General features: G+C 36.9%; 1 protein-coding gene across 1 annotated transcript; it reads right to left on the reverse strand.

The window, feature by feature from the left end:
- Window positions 1-3,632: 3,632 nt before the first annotated feature.
- LOC111386984 (lipoyl synthase, mitochondrial-like) lies at window positions 3,633-5,144 on the reverse strand. The gene is made up of 2 exons (XM_023011487.1): window positions 4,534-5,144; window positions 3,633-4,113 (listed from the first exon to the last, which is right to left on the reverse strand). The coding sequence occupies exons 1-2, from the start codon at window positions 5,007-5,009 to the stop codon at window positions 3,849-3,851; spliced, it is 741 nt and encodes a 246-aa protein (XP_022867255.1). The 5' UTR covers window positions 5,010-5,144; the 3' UTR covers window positions 3,633-3,848.
- Window positions 5,145-20,787: the final 15,643 nt, after the last annotated feature.

The following is a 20,787-nucleotide window of genomic DNA, read 5'->3' on the forward strand; positions in this document are numbered from 1 at the left end:
TTATGACATTCCTTACAAGATCTAACCATATCGATGTCAAGTATTATTAAATTCGATATGTAAATCATTCTATGAACATGATGTCAAGAGTCTCATTTTTACCGTATTGTCTAATTCTTTATTTTTATTTTTGGGTAAATATTTAATTTTATCAATAGTAAAAGGCAAATTATAAACAAAAGAGGTGACGAAGTTAAGACCTCTTGGTAGCAAAAATAAGTACAAAATATTCTTAATTAAATCCAATTAGAATTCCATGAATCAAATTGAAATTAGTTAAAATTAGACACGAAAAAATAACAAATGGAAATCCATGAAGGAGTAGAGAGCAAAATTCTAACCCCTTCATCTGATGCTAGGGTTTTCTTTTTATAGTGAGCTCAAATCATTTTCATCGCCAGCTTGGATATTGTTAGAGTTCATAACCAATTTTCCTCACAAGGGGCTGCTACGAGGATGATTGCAATGATGAAACATAATTTCTTGAGTGTCAAAATCATTTCCGTTTTCGTTTCACATCCAAGAAATTGACTTCTTGCTCAATAGATAAAATTTCATACAAAAAGTACCATGGAAAACCATCGATATCACCCATAAACGCAATGTCTTGCTCAACAATATCTCTTTCATTGTCATGAGAAATAGGAGCACAAAATTTAAGAGAATGAGTGGACGAACTTAGACACTCAAGTTCGTACGAAAATCAACAAGGATTGAGGGGGCAATTTGCTTAAAGATTTGGCAGTTGAATTGATTCATATTTACTATTTTGCCATTTAGTCCCTAAACTACTTATTTTGTTCAATCTCCGAATCAATTTTCTCCTCATTTTCCTAGTTCTCATTCCATCTTCTCGACCATTATCTCAACCTCTCTCTCCAAATGACTTATTTTCTTCGTTCTTCTTCCTAATCATGGCTATTTACCAAAATCCATCTTATCCATGCTCCTCACCAAACTCCATCCTAAGAAGTAAAAACGAAAATAATCTAGCATGAATTCAAGTTAAATCACCTACAAAATAGCAACAGTTTGCTTTACTAAGCAGTGCACGTAGGATAAATAAAGTAGAGGTGGCACAACGATCGCTACCAGAGTGGACCCCGCATCTTCGAAATATTTTTTTTTCTCTTCCCGTCCCCGGTCATACTCCAGCGTGTCCACATAAAAGGAAATAGCAAATGCATCTTGCTCAACAAGCATAGCTTGAAAGATATTAAGACCAAATAAATGTGAAAGTTAACATTCTCAGTCTTACTATGCAAAATGACATTTAGATTTATAGCAATAAGCAACTCGATTTCAGCTTAACCGAATATAAATAATTCAACCTGGACATAATGAATTGATTGAACAAGGATTTAAAACATGTTAAGTAAAAAAATAGGGAAAATTGTAGTTGCGATCTCAAACCTTTTAAATTGTTGCAAACTATACCTAAACTTTCATTTTTGCAAATGGGGCGTCAAACCTTTCATATCGAGTGCAGCTCGAGGACATGTGGACGGAATTCTTCCATTTGACCATTAGTTGACCAAAAGTCAGCGAACTGACCAAATTATCCCACATAAAATAATAAAAAAATAAAAAACTATTTGGTCAGATAGTTGATTTTTGGTTAAATGAGAATCAAATGGATGAATTTCATCCATGTGTCATTCAACTGAAATCGAGATCAAAGGTTTGGGACCCTAACTATAAAAATAAAAAGTTTAGATATAATCTGCAATAATTTGAAAGGTTGAGGTCCCAACTGCAGTTCTCCCTAAAAATAAGAAAAAAATTTGTTTTGCGTGTAAAATTATTTTATGGCAAAATGTGTGGTTGAAAATGAATTTTAAAAAAATGAGTTTGAGGAAAATGAAGACCAAAGATTGGCATAGTAAAGGATGTAATAATTTTGTTACAAATGTTAGAATAAGCCCATGTTCGATGCCATTAATTGAGAAAAATGATGTTTTGAATGGTAATTTTTTTGGAGAATGTATATTTAAAAAACATATATATATATATATATATATGCACATGTTGACGCACTAAAAGTGCAACCCAAATCAAATAGCCCAAAAAGTGAATTCCAATTGGGGAATTCAGGATAAAGGTCCAAACAGGATTATTAATGAATGTCGTGGAAGCCCACGAACACGATAACATCATCGCTCAATCTTGCAAAACGCCCAGAATCTTAGTGAATGGAGCACCTTACGGTCGCCCAGAGCGATGACCCCGTTCTCGTCCAAACCTTCGAATCGCCAAGGATCTTAGCAAGCATAAAACATTATGGTTATCTAGAATAGCAGTTATTGAAGCAGTTATTAAGTGATCTTATCACATTCCACGATTCAAGGAGCCCAGTTGAAAGCGATTGAACGATAAAGAGTAATGGCAATAGTTAGAGACGGCAGTTCCACAACAAGTTAGCCACCATAAAGAAAGTGGGTGGTTATACAGCAATCAAGCAGTTTCCAAGCGGTTTGTCACGAAATGTATATACAAGAATTGGTTCTGCAGTAAGTCCACTTCAAGAATCTTTATGATGTTTGCAGTGAGATCCGTATATTAGCAATCCAAATTGCATAAATTTATAGTTATGTTCTATCACAGAAGCTGTATACTATAATAACCGAGGCATGCAATTAAGCATAGTGAATAAAAAATATCTACAAGAATCTTGTCACGAAAAAATCATCAAGGGAATATAAAAGGAAGAGAAGATATAGAGAAAAAGGACGAATCAAACACTCTCAAACAGAGAATATGTAATTTCGATTTCTTAGTTTAAATTTAAACACTTCTTTTAGTACTCGTGTGCTTGCGCCCCTTGGAGGCATTCTGTTTATTTCCAATTGTAAATCATCGCCAATAAAACACCCCTTTTTGGGACTTTATCTCAAGAGGTATGTTCCTTACACAATCGTCTGATCTCTTTTAAATTGTTAGTGACTACCCGCGCGAAACAAATTTGGCACGCCCAGTGGGACCTTGGTGTTTGGTGTTGAAGAAAAAAAGGTGAAACAATACGCCTCACAAATCTGATAAGGAAGCAGCAAGTCAGGGATGAGTCCAGTCTGTGATCGAGCAATATGAGGAGCAACAAAGCTCTCCACGAACAGAGGGACAGAGTCGGAGCAATTACAGTTGTTACGAACCAATGACAGAGTTGAGTCCTCGAACCATGCGTGCATTGCTTGGAGAACCCACACAGGATGTCGTTGAACAGGTAAATCTACGAAATGTTCATAATATAAAAAGATTTACCCAGAATGGGAATGCACATTATGACAACATGGCCAAATAACTGAATACATTAAATGAAATAATGAATTAGTTAGTAGGCCAAATTTGTCAGCCAGTTGTGCCTATTGCAAATCACTTTCAAACTAGGACAATCGTGGGACATAATTCCCCAGTCCTAAGTTCAAATCAGGGGATAGAACCACCTTTTGGTCCACCTACTTCAAACCAGAGGGATGGTGTAATGCCAAATCAGAATAGTGGTAATGGTACATCTAACTTGGGAGTAACCTAAATATAAGAGACAATGTCCTAAATAATGGACAGAATACCCCACGTGTCAATGATGGAATAAATATTCAGGCTAATGGGAACAATGGCCCAAATCATGGCAACTTATGGTCCCCAATCCGGACAAACTGTACAGGTAACTGAATTTCTCGTAGCTGCCTTAAACCCGTTTCATTCATCGCAGATTTACAGGTGAAAAAGCATAAACGATTCAGAATTCGGCACATGCTCAATTTTAAGGCTAAATACAGATTTATTTTTTGTAAGGCTAACCTAGATCAATTTCCTTACTTTTACTCCACCTGCTGCAGAAGCTCCATTTCCTACATCCATATCTTGAACAACTTAAACAAACAGAAGCATGGTAGATTCATACCTAAAGCTTCTATGAGCATGGTTGGCTTCAATGTCTTCAACTTCTGGACTGTCTCAGCAAAATGGCCACTACCTTGATCAAGTAAATCATCGCGATCAACACTGGTAATTACCACATAATCCAAGCCCCATGAAGCAATTGCCTCTGCCACATTTGTGGGCTCATTTGGGTCGGGAGGAGGTGGAGTGCGTGATGTCTTCACATTGCAGAATCTGAAATTTTAAGATTAAATACAAGACTCCACAAAATTCAGAATCTTCAATTTTACAATGACCAGGCAAAGTTCAATAGCTTGCACTAGAGAATAGACATAAAAATAAGTCCCATCATTGGCCCACAATTAGGATCTTTACACTTTAATTTCTTTAGAGAGTCCACTCATCATATACCATAAGGTAATATAAATCATTTCCCCCCTACTCAGCAAAAAGTATTTATGATTACTCCAATTGCATAATGCCGCCGTCCATCTGGTTTTTTTTCTCTATATGTACTTCTAACTACATCAAGTGAGCATAAATACAAATCAAATCGATTCCTTTCATCAAGAAAAATTCACTAATTTGATTCCAGTATTCAATAATAAACACCACTCTTACAATACAGAAATATTTTTCAGACAGATCACTTACCTGCAACCGCGGGTGCAGGTATCACCCAGAATCATAATGGTGGCAGTGGCAGTGCCTGTTTCGCCGCCGGACCAACATTCCCCCAAATTAGGACACTTGGCTTCTTCACAAACGGTGTGCAACTTTAATTCCCTCAATTTTTTCTTTATCTGCGTGTATTTTTCACCCCCGGGGATTGATTCCTTCATCCATTTGGGTTTGGGCAGGGGCTTCTTCTTGGTGCCAACTTCAACGGAGTAGTGGTTTTCGGATTGGAGATTGGTAAAGTCGGCTAAGGTTGGTAACTCAGCTGCGAGCCGCTGGCGCAGGCCATCGAGGGTCGGAGGATATTTCTGGAAATCTGACAGCGGGGTCGAGTTTGTCGAGGTGGGGATAGAGGAGAGGCAATGACTCGGTTGAGAGAGAAAGAAGAGAGGGGATTTGTTGTTATAGGATTTGAGGGATCGATTGGCAAAAGAAATAAAACGGGAATTCATTTTCCCCTGTATATGGCGGCGGCGGCGTTGTTTCTGGTGAAGGAATCGATTGAGTGGTGGTTGGTCGACGGCAAGGCCAAACAGAGGGACGCCACTGGATTGATTGTTGATACGTGGATTTTAAAATGATAAAATGACCCTTTCAAAATAAAAAAGGAAATAGTAAAATGATTTGGCGGTATTCAAAATTAGGTTTTAACAGGGACGAGAGGTCCATTCGATTCATTTCGGTGACGAACTGAGCAGCAAAATACTCGTTCGAGCTGTTCGTAGATTTGCTCGAGTTGACTCGCGAATTTAAAATGTGAGCTGCGGCTCGAGCTCACATTTGACAAAGGAAGCTGACATGTATGATTGTTTGGGTCGAGCTTGACGGTGGATGAGCTATAAAGCTTGTTCGATAGTGATTTTGAGAATTGATTTTTTGATCATTAGAAAAAAAGTGGGTCTTACCTATGAGAGAAAAAGTAAAAAAATTACGATTTGAATAGTGAAATAACGGTAAAAAATTTGGTGTTTTTTTTTTTTTTTTAAATGGTGAAAATCTAAACGAAACATGCACCTAATTGAAATGTCTTCTGGTTTTGTTTAAAAAAAAAAAAAAAAGGAATTTTAGCACAAATGGTTCCTTAACCTTTTTCTTCCATGCAATTTTGGTCCCCTAACATTTAGTTATTAGCAGAACGTTCTCCCCCCATGCATTTTGTGCTCAAATGGTCCTGTTTAACAGATTTCAGCACTCAGCAGTGGTCCTATGCTGCCGTTGATTGTGTAACATATGATGTAATAAGGCCAAATATTGCTTATATGGTTGAAATTCCTGCCAACTTCCACGCAAGTATGGATTTAGGATTGAATCCAAGATCGAGTTACAAAATTTCAAACAAGACTTGTATGCGGAAAAAAAAAATTACACATAAAAAAACTAGTTTTTTACCGAAAAAAAATACCTTAAAAAAATGTTCTTGGGCTTGAGGAGGGGGCTACAGCCCAGCCCAGCCCCCAAATCCATCTCTGTTTCCACAGTTGTTTGTGCTTCAGCAATGGTGTTGGATGGGTATACAAATACAATTATAGTTGGTGGCATGGATTCCAATAAATCCAGTTCAAGATTCTTGATAACGTTTCCAACGAGAGCTGTACATTAGTAATCCAAGTTGCATAAATTTATAGCTCTATCGTTGACGAAGCTGTATATACAAGAATTGGTTCTGCAGTAAGTCCACTTCAAGAATCTTTATGATGTTTGCAGTGAGATCCGTATATTAGCAATCCGAATTGCATAAATTTATAGTTATGTTCTATCACAGAAGCTGTATACTATAATAACCGAGGCATGCAATTAAGCATAGTGAATAAAAAATATCTACAAGAACTGAATCTGCCACAAGAAAAGTGAGTAATTTATTATGACATTCCTTACAAGATCTAACCATATCGATGTCAAGTATTATTAAATTCGATATGTAAATCATTCTATGAACATGATGTCAAGAGTCTCATTTTTACCGTATTGTCTAATTCTTTATTTTTATTTTTGGGTAAATATTTAATTTTATCAATAGTAAAAGGCAAATTATAAACAAAAGAGGTGCTGAATCTGCCACAAGAAAAGTGAGTAATTTATTATGACATTCCTTACAAGATCTAACCATATCGATGTCAAGTATTATTAAATTCGATATGTAAATCATTCTATGAACATGATGTCAAGAGTCTCATTTTTACCGTATTGTCTAATTCTTTATTTTTATTTTTGGGTAAATATTTAATTTTATCAATAGTAAAAGGCAAATTATAAACAAAAGAGGTGACGAAGTTAAGACCTCTTGGTAGCAAAAATAAGTACAAAATATTCTTAATTAAATCCAATTAGAATTCCATGAATCAAATTGAAATTAGTTAAAATTAGACACGAAAAAATAACAAATGGAAATCCATGAAGGAGTAGAGAGCAAAATTCTAACCCCTTCATCTGATGCTAGGGTTTTCTTTTTATAGTGAGCTCAAATCATTTTCATCGCCAGCTTGGATATTGTTAGAGTTCATAACCAATTTTCCTCACAAGGGGCTGCTACGAGGATGATTGCAATGATGAAACATAATTTCTTGAGTGTCAAAATCATTTCCGTTTTCGTTTCACATCCAAGAAATTGACTTCTTGCTCAATAGATAAAATTTCATACAAAAAGTACCATGGAAAACCATCGATATCACCCATAAACGCAATGTCTTGCTCAACAATATCTCTTTCATTGTCATGAGAAATAGGAGCACAAAATTTAAGAGAATGAGTGGACGAACTTAGACACTCAAGTTCGTACGAAAATCAACAAGGATTGAGGGGGCAATTTGCTTAAAGATTTGGCAGTTGAATTGATTCATATTTACTATTTTGCCATTTAAGTCCTAAGTTCAAATCAGGGGATAGAACCACCTTTTGGTCCACCTACTTCAAACCAGAGGGATGGTGTAATGCCAAATCAGAATAGTGGTAATGGTACATCTAACTTGGGAGTAACCTAAATATAAGAGACAATGTCCTAAATAATGGACAGAATACCCCACGTGTCAATGATGGAATAAATATTCAGGCTAATGGGAACAATGGCCCAAATCATGGCAACTTTGTTGCCAACCAAGGATCAAACATCAGGCCTCAGGCAAATCAACCGACCAACCAACCTGTAGGAATTTCATATGACCTCAACGTCATGTTGAGAAATCAAATTATGGAAATAGTACAAGATCAAATGGCTTTTGGGGTATGTCCTGTCATTAGGCCGACTTACACAAAGTCATACCCTGATTGGGTAGACCAAGCATATCCATGGCCTAGAGGGTATAAAGTGCTAGAATTCTCATTATTTACCAATTTAGCAGAGGTGTCTACTCTAGAACACATAGGGCGATTCACACTGCAAAGTGGTGAAGTAACCGACTACCATAAAATGAGGTTGTTCCCTAGTTCATTAACAGGAGTAGCTTTCTCTTGGTTCATCAATTTGCCAGCGAATTCTGTTCAAACATGGCAACAATTGGAGCAATTGTTCTATGCTCAGTTTTATAAGACTGAGTTTGAAGTTACTTTAGCCGATTTGGCGAATCTACGTCAAATGTCAAACGAATGGGCAGAAGGTTTCCTTCAAAGGTTCAAGACAGTAAGAAGTAAATATTTTGTACCTTTGCCCGAAAAGGAGTTTGTCAAAATCGCTTAAAGTTGTCTAAGCTTTGATTTGAAAAAGAAATTCCAAGACAGGGAATTTCCTGACCTTTTATCTTTTCTAATTTAGCGCGAACGTGATTAGGTATGAACGATTAATAAGAAAAGAAGAGCAAATGAAAAATTCTAACAAGGGGACTTATTATAGAGACCCAAATTTTGATGTTCATACCATTAATGAAGAGTATTAAGATCAAATCGAATGTGTTTGGCCGAATTAATCAAAGAAGATGCATATACTTGTCCTATAATAGCTAAGTCTAGATCGTTAGGCAAGGATGAGCCTATAAAAGATGAAAACAAAAAGGCTAGAACGGTCTCGTTCGATGTAACCAAAGCTGACCTTATATTTGATAAACTATATAAGGATAAGCAGATAAAACTGAGCGATAAACATAAGTTGCCAAGCCCTGAACAAATCAAGGGTAAAAAATATTGTAAGTGGCATAATGTATGGTCGCATTTGACTAACAACTATTTGGTTTTTCGCCATGTGTTACAGGACGCCATTGAATCAGGACGAATTACATTCGAGGATAAGAAGAAGATGGCAGTTGATGAAAATCCTTTTCCACAGCCACTTGGGTTGAACATGATGACGACTGGTTTCAAAAACAAGTTGCCAAAATTCAAGTTGGTTATAGATGACGGAGAAGAGGACCCTGGGCCACACCCCAGTGTCTTTGAACGTATCAAAAGGAAGGAGCCTAAAAAGGATGAAGACGTCCTGTGTGCAAGATGTAAAAGAGAAGTGAGTGCAAATACAGAAAAACCACGAATATGGTAGCATCACCATCGCCCAAGTTTTTTCCCAAACGCTCAGCCTGGTATAGGGCGAGGTATATCATTCTATAGGGGACCGCCTTTTGAGAGGCAGTTCAGGTCAATAAATAATGGGAGAACATTCAGACCGCAACCTCGCCAACCAAATGTATGGCATTCGTTTCAGTATAATGCAGGAAGGGTGATACCCTTCAACGAGATGACTAGAACCCAACAAAGGCGCTTTCAATGGAATTATGGACGAATGATGAGGCAACAACAGGGAGTGCCACGTACTAAGGCGCCCAAACTACTCGAGGTGGCCAATCAAAATGTTCTCGAAGACAGTGATGAGACTGGTAAGGTGAACCGATGGAAGAATTGCCAGAGAGTTCTTCTGGGAGATCGAAGTTTGAGCGAGGCAGAAGGGATGGAGAAGATCCAGATTAGCCCCTTACTATTCAGTTCGGTACATTACCTCCTGTCATGGCTAATAATTATTTACTAGCCAATGAGTTCAAGAACAAATAGAAAAAAAAGAAGAGAGGGTGGATAACGAGGAAGAAGCATGTGTGCTGGAATGTGAAGAAGGCCAAACTTCTAGAGGGGCCTATAATGGTGAAGAGGATGATGGTATGACGAACATCGAAGAGAAAATTGATCTGGAAGCAGAAAGAAGAAAGAGAGGAGTATCGCACAATACTCTGTTGAAGCAACTACATCGAGAGGGAGTTCGTGAAGTGAACTTGTTGGGGGAACCATCTGGGTGTTCTTTCGATTATTACGTACTGTACGGGACGCCCAAGAGGAAAAAGAGAGTACCTTGCTCTGAAAAGTATGGATCACCTCCAAGAATAATGCCTCATCCCACAAGTTGGGTAACCGAAGAAGAAGTATTAGAAAACAATAAAAAGGAAATTCAGGAAGCGGAAATTCAGTGCGACATACTGCACTTATCACAAAAGGATAATTTAACAGAGAACAAACAGGAAGTGAAAAATAGATGCTGCCGAAAAGGTTATTTTTAAGAGACCAGCCATGAAGTTAACTAAACACTTGATACCATTGTACATTAAGGCTTTAGTTAACGGTATACCTGTGGCGAAATTACTTATCGATAATGGAACAGCTATAAACACCATTCCATCTAGAATGATGAGGAAATTTGCAAAGACAGAAAGTGATGTGATTCCAACAGAAGTCATCCTTACAAGTTTCAATGGAAGAACAACTTCAGCTAAAGGGGTTATACCATTGGACATAACTGTAGCGACAACTACTAGGACCACAGTCTTCTTCGTAATAAATGGCCCTACTAGTTACAATGTGTTATTAGGAAGGGATTGGATACACGAAAGTCGCTGCATACCTTCATCGCTCCATCAATGCCTAGTTTTCTGGAATGACAAGGGTAAAGGAGAAGTGGTACAGGCAGATCGTGGACCTTTTGTCATAGAAGCAAACTCAGTGGAAAGGTTCATGTAAGAAAGAAATTACGGACCTGTCAAAGTGGTCCAAGATGGAGAAGAAACTCAAATTGTTGCATAGAGTGAAGAGTCATTTTCGGTAGATGCACTCACTGAAATGTTCAGCAAATGAAGCCAAACATAGTGGCCCTGAAAGAGCCAATAATTGGCAAGAAAGTAATCAAGGAGTTTTAAATGAGTTGTAAGCAACAAAGGCAAATGGCCTATGTTCAAGCTTTCAATACAGAATGTAAAGACGAGATGAAAGAAGAAGAAGCCTTGAAAGCATTGGGAGACAAATTGGCAGTGTTCAAGTTGGAACAAAGTATTGACCGAGAAGTCAACAAGGTGGATTGTTTAGAAGAAGAAGTGCTTATAAGGGAAATGGACGATGAAGTAATGAGGATCACCAAGCCTGGATACACTCAAGCACAAGACCCTCTGATTAAAGTGAATATTGGCAATGAAGGGGAAGATCGCCCAATATTCGTCAGCCAGATGCTCGATCAAGAAGTTAGTGATAAATTAATCGCTTTATTAAAGGAATATAAGGATTGTTTTGTTTGGGAATATGAACATATGCCTGGTTTAGATAGAGATTTGGTGGAACATAGATTGTCAACCAAGCCAAATTTTAAACCTCATAAGCAACCTCCTAGGTGTTTTGCTCCTAATGTACTTCCCGAGATTAAAAAAGAAATAGAGCGATTATTAAAAGCAGTCTTTATTAGAACAGCCAAATATGTAGAGTGGTTGTCCAATATCGTGCCAGTACTAAAAAAGAATGGTAAATTAAGGGTGTGCATAGACTTTAGGAACCTAAACATAGCCACACCCAAAGATGAATATCCAATGCCTACAATAGATTCTTTAGTAGACTCGACTGCCGGACACGTAATATATTCCTTCATGGATGGGTATTTAGGATACAATCAAATTTATATAGTTGAGGAAGATATACACAAAACTGATTTTAGGTGCCTTGGATCTTTAGGATGTTTTGAATGGGTAGTTATGTCTTTCGGCCTGAAAAATGGAGGAGCGACTTATCAAAGGGCAATGAACTTGATTTTTCATGATATGATAGGCAAGTTTGTTGAGGTGTATGTAGATGATATAGTGGTCAAATTCATTAAAGAAGAGGACCATTTTGAACAATTAAGATGTTCATTTGAGCGAATGAATCAATATAAACTGAAATTGAATCTCTTGAAACGTGCATTTAGCGTTAATGCAGGAAACTTCCTTAATTTCTTAGTACACAAAAGGGGGATTGAACTTGATAAAAATAAAGCGAAAACCATTTTAAAGGCCAAACCACCTAGTAATAAAAAAGAATTGTAAAGGTTCCTAGGCCAAGTACATTTTTTAAGACGCTTTATTTCTAACTGTGCAGGGCGAACTAAAACTTTTTCGTCACTTTTAAAGCTGAAAAACCAGGACGGATTCGTCTGAAAAGAAGAGCATCAAAAGGCTTTTGAAAGCTTAAAGACATATTTATCAAGTCCACCAGTGTTGGTGTCACCAATCCAAGGATGGCCAATAAAAGTGTATATATCGACTGAACAAGAATCAATAGCTGGAATGGTCGCGCAAGAAGACCAATTTGGTGAAGAAATGACGATTTACCACTTGAGTAGACGGTTAACAAAACGTGAATGTAATTACTCTACCATTGAAAAATTATGTCTTGCATTGTATTTCACGTGTACGAAATCAAGGGCTTATTTACGGTCCGTAACCGTTTATTTGATTTCTAGAGTAAATTTGGTTAAGTATACGTTCTCTCGCCGTATTTTACACCAGAGGGTAGGCCTTTGGACGTTAGCATTATCAGAATTCGAAATACAATATATACCCCAAAAGGCAATCAAAATTCAGGCTTTGACTAACTTTCTGGCCGATCATCCATGCCTTGACATGCTTGAGAAAATTGAATTAGAAATCAATTCATTCAAATTAAAATCTTGGGTTTTATATTTCGAAGGGTCGAAAACCTCTAAAGGTGCAGGAGTAGGAGTGACATTGATAAATCCTTTAGGGATTTGTTACAAGTTCGCATTCACTTTGGATAAGATGTGCACCAACAATCAAGCCGAATATAAAGCCTTAATCGTGGGCTTAGAATTAATGATAAATATGAAGGTAAAGAATGTGATCGTTAGAGGCGATTTTCAATTGGTAATTCACCAATTGATCGGTGATTTTAAGTGCCAAAGTGATTCCATTATAAGTCAATATGAAATCGCCCAAGAATTGTTGGAAGAATTCGACCAAGTAAAGTTTCAATGTGTTAATAAGATATATAATGACATAGCAAATGAGTTGACCCAGATGACCTCAGGGTATTCAAAGGTTTTAAATTGAAAATCTACTTATGAATATGGAGTAATATTGCCTGTAGTCCAAAAAAGGGCGAGAAGAATTGAAATTCATTGCATACAAGATTGAGATGTAATAGATTGGAGGGCAGAGATTAAAAGGTTCCTTAAAGAACCTAATAAAGGAGGTAGTAGAAAAATAAAGTTGCGTTTGCTAAACTATACACTAATAGATGAAGAGTTGTTTAAGAAACGCTCTGATGGTATATTACTAAAATGTGTAAGTTTGCAAGAAGCCAGAACAATCATGGCTGAAGTGCATGAAGGGATATCTGGAGCTCATCAAGCTGGCCAAAAGATGAGATGGTTAATTATTAGGAATGGATATTTTAGGCCCAAGATGGGAGAATCATGTGTTCAATATGCGAAGAGTTGTCTAACATGCCAAAAGCATGGTCCAATATAAAGGGCGCCAGCAAGAGAGATGACACCCATTATCAAACACTGGTCGTTCAAGGGTTGAGCCATAGACCTGATAGAGAAGATTTATCCTCCATCGTCCAAGCATCATATTATTTATAGATTTGGGATTCCACAAACTTTGATGATAGATCACGGAACTTCTTTAAATAGAAATCAAGTGAATAAATTCTTGAGCGAGTTTGAAGTTAAATTAGTGAATTTCACACCATATTACGCTCAATCTAACGGACAAGCAGAATCTTCTAATAAGATTCTAAAAAATATTATAAGGAAAATGATAGATGAAAATGTCAGAAATTGGCAAGAATGTCTAAACAAAACCTTATGGGCTTATAGGACGTCGCCTCGGTCAAGTACCAAAGTTACTCATTTCCAACTTACTTATGGACAGGAGACCATTTTGCATATGGAAATCAATGTGCGATCAATTAGAGTGTGTTTCCAACATAAGTTAAGTGATGGTGAGTATACCGAATCACTGGTTCAAAACTTATTGGAGTTGGACGAATTAAAGTTGGACGTCCTAGATAGATTGCAAGTTCAAAAACAAAGGATGGCTAAATTTTATACTAAAAAAGTTATAGCCAAGTCATTTAGCCTGGGCGAATTGGTTTGGAAAACAATACTCCCTTTGGATAGCAAGGATCCAAAGTATGGCAAGTGGTCGTCCAATTGGGAAGGGTCATATAAAGGAAATAGTGTGTTGCCTAATGGAGCCTATCATTTAGAAGATTTAGATGGCACCAAGCACATGAGATTCATTAATGGCAAATATTTAAAAAAGTATGTTCCTTCCTTATGGGAGAATGAACAAATAAAAGTGTAATCAAATTGCGTTGAACATTCGCAGATAAATAAGGCCAGAACGAAATACGTTCAAATAAATTCCTTTACTATCAAATATTCAATACAAATTGTGAGATACAAAATACTAAATGCTCTATAAGCTATAATTGAGAGCAAACTAATTTCTCGATCGATCGTCAAGTAAGAGGGTGAACCGGCCTTGGTCGCCGTCCTGATCACACTACTGCAAGGGCAGACAGAGAGGCCGACAAGCACTCTCAACAAGCAAAAAGGAAAAAAGCACCCTCAAATCGCTTGCCTAATCGCATTGCTGCAATAACGGGCAATGAGACTGAGAAGCACTCTCAGCAAGTAAAGTGGCTAGAAAAACATTCTCAAAAATTGTCTTCCATCATTGAACTCCTCATAAAGAACATGGAGACGATTAGAAGAACTTCGTTGGCCAAAGAATATTTCCTATAACTTCCATACCAAAGGTAACATCAAAATAGATAGTAAAATGGGCGGATCAAATGATCTATTTCTATGGAAGACGAAAATTTTAGATCAATTGTTGAGATGCCAAACGATGGCAGCAAATTAGTTTTTGAAGAAATGAATGGAAATGAAAATGATGAGTGCGAAATACACACGCATTTATAAAGGCGTGAAGGTGAAAAGATAGAATATGAATGACCACATTCCTGTCTAATAACTGAAATCAAATGGCCCAAAGTCTTGGAAAAAGAGACGGAAATACCAAGGAAGAATGTACATGAATCTCAGTATAAAGCAATTAAATGCTTGGGAGTTTGACGATTAAGGACAACGTCAATTAATACGCAAGTAGACAAATTAGTCGTTCATTAATGACGATAACTGCTGTTACATTCAAAACTAGCAATGACAATTAGTGCGAAGTTATAAAAGGAAAGTTAAGGCACTGGATGTCTTAATTACAATTCACCCCAGGCCGAACGAATTATTTCCCTAAGTCTCCCCCAATATTGGCATGTAATTCAGCTACAAAATCGACATTTAATTGAGATTTCATATTTTCCTCTGAAGAAATAGAAGGATGATTGGTTGAAGTAGGGCGAGGCGTCTTGACTTGCCCCCAGGAAGTAAACAAGTACTGGATGGAACACACAATGTCATCAGCACCCTGCAAAGAAAAATGCCAATATTGAGGACTTTCATTACAATAAATGAAGCGAAAATGAAAGTGAAGCAAAAGGTTACCTCATCAGCAATCTTGGGAAGTTCAGGCATATCACCAGTTGGCTCCACCACCTGTGGGGACTTCCCCTTATCTGGGCGAGAAGACTCTGCCACAACGGGCAGGCCCATCGGAGCCTTTGCATAATTCAAGAAGCAACGAATCAGAAACCAGTAGCACAAGCAAAGGTAAAACATCAAAATATGTATTACCTTCTAGTTCGACGTTTGGGGGGTCGACGCCCTGGGAAGAAGGTGGCCCTTCTACTGGTTGTGCTGAAGGTTCCGGGACTAATGGTTTCTCTTTAAGTATAATCCCTTCATCAGCTGATTTGGACGAAGCAGCTTCAACAGAAGATGATGGAGCAGGAGCTGCCAAAATCAAAGCCTTCGAAAGAGATGCTGAACTTTTCTGAGAAATTCAGGTAAACCATTAGTACATAGAAAAGTATGTTTGTGAATAAACAAATTCAATTACCTTTCTCCTAAGGATGAGAGGAGCGTCATCATCATCATCATTATCATCCTGCAAAATGGGAGATACTGAAGCTGGTCGTTTGTGGCTTAAGGCACCTTTAGCTGCAGTAGCCTTGGCAAGTAGAGAAGTAGATGGAGTGCCTGGCTGGTCCAGTAAATGGAAGGCACGATTAGCATTAGTTGCAAACAATCGACGTTTTACTGATGGCCAAAACTGTTCAAAAAGAGAATGGACGGCACAGCTAGCATTGAAAGGGGTTAATGAAAATTTGCTCATCAAAAGAATGTTGCGAGCATCTATAACTTGTGCCTCTGCCTTATTAATAGTGTGAAAGCGGTCTGTCAAATTTTTGGAGTAGTAAAGAGGAACAGGCCAAGTTTGGCCAAAACCAAGTTGGCGAGCAAAAAATTAGGGAGCATATATTTCAACCCCAGCTTTGGCATTGGTTCCAGTTAAGATATCGTGGAACGATTCCCTCCCAATTAAAAACTGAACCCAAACAAGCAAAGAGGCACTCGCACTGTCTAGGGTGGATGGAGGTTGCACATAATCTGGAGTCAAATGAGCAGGAAAAGGAAATAAGGAAGGAATAGAATTTAAGGTATCAAAGAATGAAAAAATATCCCTACTAGACATATTTACAGGGTTCAGTGGATCAATGGCTAGCCCATAGCAGCTAGTAGAACGAAGGGATATGGATGGAGCATCAAGTGGTGGAAAGTATGCTCTCAACCACAGTTGAGTGAACCAAAGGGGCCCACTGCCAGTGGGAGATGCACCATTCTTCAGTTGAAATTAAAGGGAAGCCATGCCTCTATAAAAGGCAGCTAAAAAGAAGGAACATAAGTTCAAAGGCCTACCACACGCCAATTCATGCGCCATGGGTAAGTAGCTCATAGAAGGTTTCATACTTGGCACACATAGAATATATTTACAGAGCCAAATCTGAAGAAAGGCCACACGCTTAGCATGGGAAGGTTCAACGCTTGAGTGATTATAAAAGCCTTACAAGCTTGAATATGACTCAATAAGTTTCTTGTCAAATTTCGGGGCAACACTGGAAATCAAGATACCAGGAAAGATGGTATTGCCCAAAGGCGGAAGATTTACTAGGGCTCCAACGTCCCTTAAAGTAATAGACATGGGACCAAGAGGGAAAACGAAGGTGTTATATTCAGAAGACCAAAAACTTAAAGTAATAGGAAAAAGCACTGTGTCGAAAATTGGGGATTGAAGAGTGATTTCTAATAAGTCTGAAATCCTAGCACAATAAAAAATTGCCTTGGTAGGGCCATGATTCATAAGATGTGCATGCCATCTACGAAAACTAACATCAGCTTTGAGTCAAGTGCGAATACCTTTTCACGAATCGACCTCAATGACAGAGAGTTTAGGAACGGAGGACCTTGAGTGCAAGGGAACGGCTGGCCCACCGCCACTTGTCCAACGGCTTCGGCATTATTGAACAATGGACTCATATAGAATTCATTGAGGTCAGCATTAGCTTGTGCAAGGAAGTTTGGATTTACATACGGCCTAGTAAGGATTTTCTGGAAGTTTTCGAAACTAAAAGAATCATCAGATTGAGTTTGTGAAGTCGTCATTGGGAACAAAGGATAGTTTCGTTAAGGTTTGCCTGAGAAACGTAGCAGAGAAGCAAGAAGATGAACAGTAAAATAGCAAGGAGGAAGCACGAAATATAGAGACGTGGTTTAGTGGTGCAATGAAATGACGTGTCTTTTGGGTTTATAAGGGTTTGTAACGTTGCACCTTTTCAGGTTGTAGAAGGAAATAATGATTGAAATTCTTGGGAATTTCAAATATTGCTGGAAAATACAAAGCGATTATGGCAAAGATTAATAATTAGTATTAATTCTACCATATTGGGGGTAATTGTTGACATACTAAAAGTGCAGCCCAAATCAAATAACCCAAAGAGTGAAGCCCAATTGGGGAATCCAGGATAAAGGTCCAAACATTTTATTAATGAAATGCGGTGGAAGCCCACGAACACGGTAACATCATCGCCCAAGCTTGTAAGACGCCCAAAATCTGAGCGAATGGAGTACCTTACGGTCGCCAAGAGCGATGACCCCGTTCCCCCCAAACCTTCGAATCGCCCAAGATTTTAGCAAGTATAAAATATTATGGTTATCCAGAAGTTATTGAAGCAGTTATTAAGTGATCTTATCACATTCCACGATTCAAGGAGCCCAGTTGAAGGCCGTTGAACGACAAAGAGTAATGGCAACAATTAGAGACGGTAGTTCCATGACAAGTTAGCCACCATAAAGAAAGTGGATGGTTATACAGCAATCAAGCAGTTTCCAAGCGATTTGTCACGAAAAAATCATTAAGGGAATATAAAAGGAAGAGAAGATATAGAGAAAAAGGACGAATCAAACACTCTCAAACAGAGAATATGTAATTTCGATTTATTAGTTTAAACTTAAACACTTCTTTTAATATTCGTGTGCTTGCGCCCCTTGGAGGCATTCTGTTTATTTTCAATTGTAAATTATCGTCAATAAAACACCTTTATTTGGGACTTTGTTTGAAGAAGTCTGTTCCTTACACAATCGTCTGATCCCTTTTAAATTGTTAGCGACTACCCGCGCGAAACAGCACAGAATATTTTGCCGTGTAAATGTGTAATTGAATATGAATATGAGAATTAAAAAAAATTATTTTAAAGGGAGGCAAGCATGGGTTAAGTGCATACAATATGTTTTTACAATATTTTTAAAATTAGTTTACTTTTTGCCCTAGTTCGTTCTAGTTCGTTTAATGTTCAAAAACTAGAGAAATACTCTCTTTACATTAGATTTTTTTTCTCATACTCATTTTCAACAACGCATTTATGCAATAAAATATTTTATACATAAATTTAAAATTTTCCCCCACCGTCTGCTAATCTATCAATTATTTCTATCAATTTATAATTTAAAACAATTATAAACAACTCACAACTATGTGACATTTTTTTTCCTCTCAATTTATCTCATTAAAATATTTTAAGCAACAAGTCTCTTGGTCGTGACTCGATATTGGATGTTTTTGGAGTATCAAGCTTGTACCACTGTTTTGTTCAAATTCTTCCAAAATTATTTTCTTCAAATTTATTTTTATTTATACAATTCTCATAAAAAATAATTTTACACGTAAACTGATAACTTTTTTTATACTTTAATTACACATACTCAGCAAAATTTGTTCTCTAAATTTACATCAATGAAACTCTATATACTAAAGTTACTTTTGTCGGTCCAACTAAAATGGGTTAAAGGAGAATAATTACTAAATAGTACTTGCACCTAATTTAGATTAATTTATATTTCGTGATAGATGCTCTTTTAACTTTTTTTAACGTTATCCAATTTACGTTTGAAAATGCTTGTGGGAATAAACCAATGAAAGAATCTTGAATTTTGTTTAACAATTTTTATTTTTTTTATTATAAAAAAAGGCACATGCACTTGCGTGGCTTAGACAACTGCAATTTTTTTTTTGCTTTAAACTCCTCCAATTATTACCGACTAATATTATTTGCTCATAATAAACTTGAAAATAAATTACAATTCATTAACACGTTGTCTCACGCGCCTTTCGCATATTGAATACCACTCTCCCTTCAAGGAACCACAGCGCACCAACGAAATTAAGAAGTCGACCAATTTACTGATCTTTTATTTTTATTTTTTTTCACGTTGGTAAACTAAACTTTAATTATTTCAATTTTACTACTCAACTTGTACATTTTCCTTCAATTTAGCCTCCTTTTAAGTAACGAAATTTATGTGGCTATCCAAGACAAACTCAACCGACTTTGTCCGATGACCTCACTCTATTGCAAATTATAAATAAATCGGACAATGTCATGGATGATGACCAAATACCACGATTGTTACTAATAAAATGTTATAGAAAACATTCCAACAATACGCTTACTTGTTTTGTCTTCCAATTCGTATGTGGATCAAAGCTTGCAAAAAAGATTCAACCTTAGCCTCAAAATTATAACAAACCCATGTACAAGTAATAGGGCAAGCAATAATTAATATTGGGAGCCGCAATTAACATTTATCATTATTATACATCCATCCCTATTAAAAGTTTAAAAATTTATTATTTTCGGCCACATCATATTTCAATATTATCTTTATTAAATCCATTCATATAACCATCTATATATATATGTGTGTGTGTGTGTGTATTTATCCCCATTTCATATGACATCAACCTCCTTACAATTAATAGTTAATTCTATAGACCATAATGATCCAAAGAAGTTATAGATCTCATAACCTGATAAATTACGACGATTAACTAACCATCTCAACTTTCAGCAGGGCACTACTTGAAGTACATTTTTCATAACCAAGGCCCGAGTGCATGTATGAATTTCTTTGTCAAATAAAGACAGAGAATGATGACCAAAATGCACTCGCAACATAAGAGGTTGGCAATTGTTATATTTTTTCTACAACGGATGGATTTTGCTAAAGGACAAAAACTTAAAATTGATGCAGCAAAGTGGAATCTTCGTACAGAGGCCATACAAAGGAATAAAGCTGCAATTTTATTGTAATCAAGCTTCATTTATTTCTTTTTCATATAATGTTGTCTCTTATGTATTCGTTCTAATAACGTCTCTTTCTTTATTATTTTGACTTTAGTTGAAAATAATATTTCATGAACATTAGGGTTTTAATTATATATATTATGGTGGATGTAAATAACGATTCTTTATTACTTGCTGATAATACATTATTGAAAGATTTAATCGTTGAGTCCCTCGTTTTTTGGGTTTAAAAGGGTGATTCCTTCGTGCACCTTTCGTTCTATCAACCATGTCAAGAATTTCATTGGCGAAATCTTGAATTATGCTAGCCTATGTTACGAATTCAGTCAATTCTGGTAATAGGGGTCAAATTGAAATAAAAATAAAAGTTAGATGATAAAATTAAAATTAGGTAATCTCCAATGAAATTTTGCCACGTATTATCTTGTCCCTGTGTTACAATTGTAACGTAACGCAACG

The sequence above is a fragment of the Olea europaea genome, unplaced genomic scaffold (assembly GCF_002742605.1).
Source record: "Olea europaea var. sylvestris unplaced genomic scaffold, O_europaea_v1 scaffold383, whole genome shotgun sequence".
In the NCBI taxonomy this organism is placed as follows: domain Eukaryota; kingdom Viridiplantae; phylum Streptophyta; class Magnoliopsida; order Lamiales; family Oleaceae; genus Olea; species Olea europaea.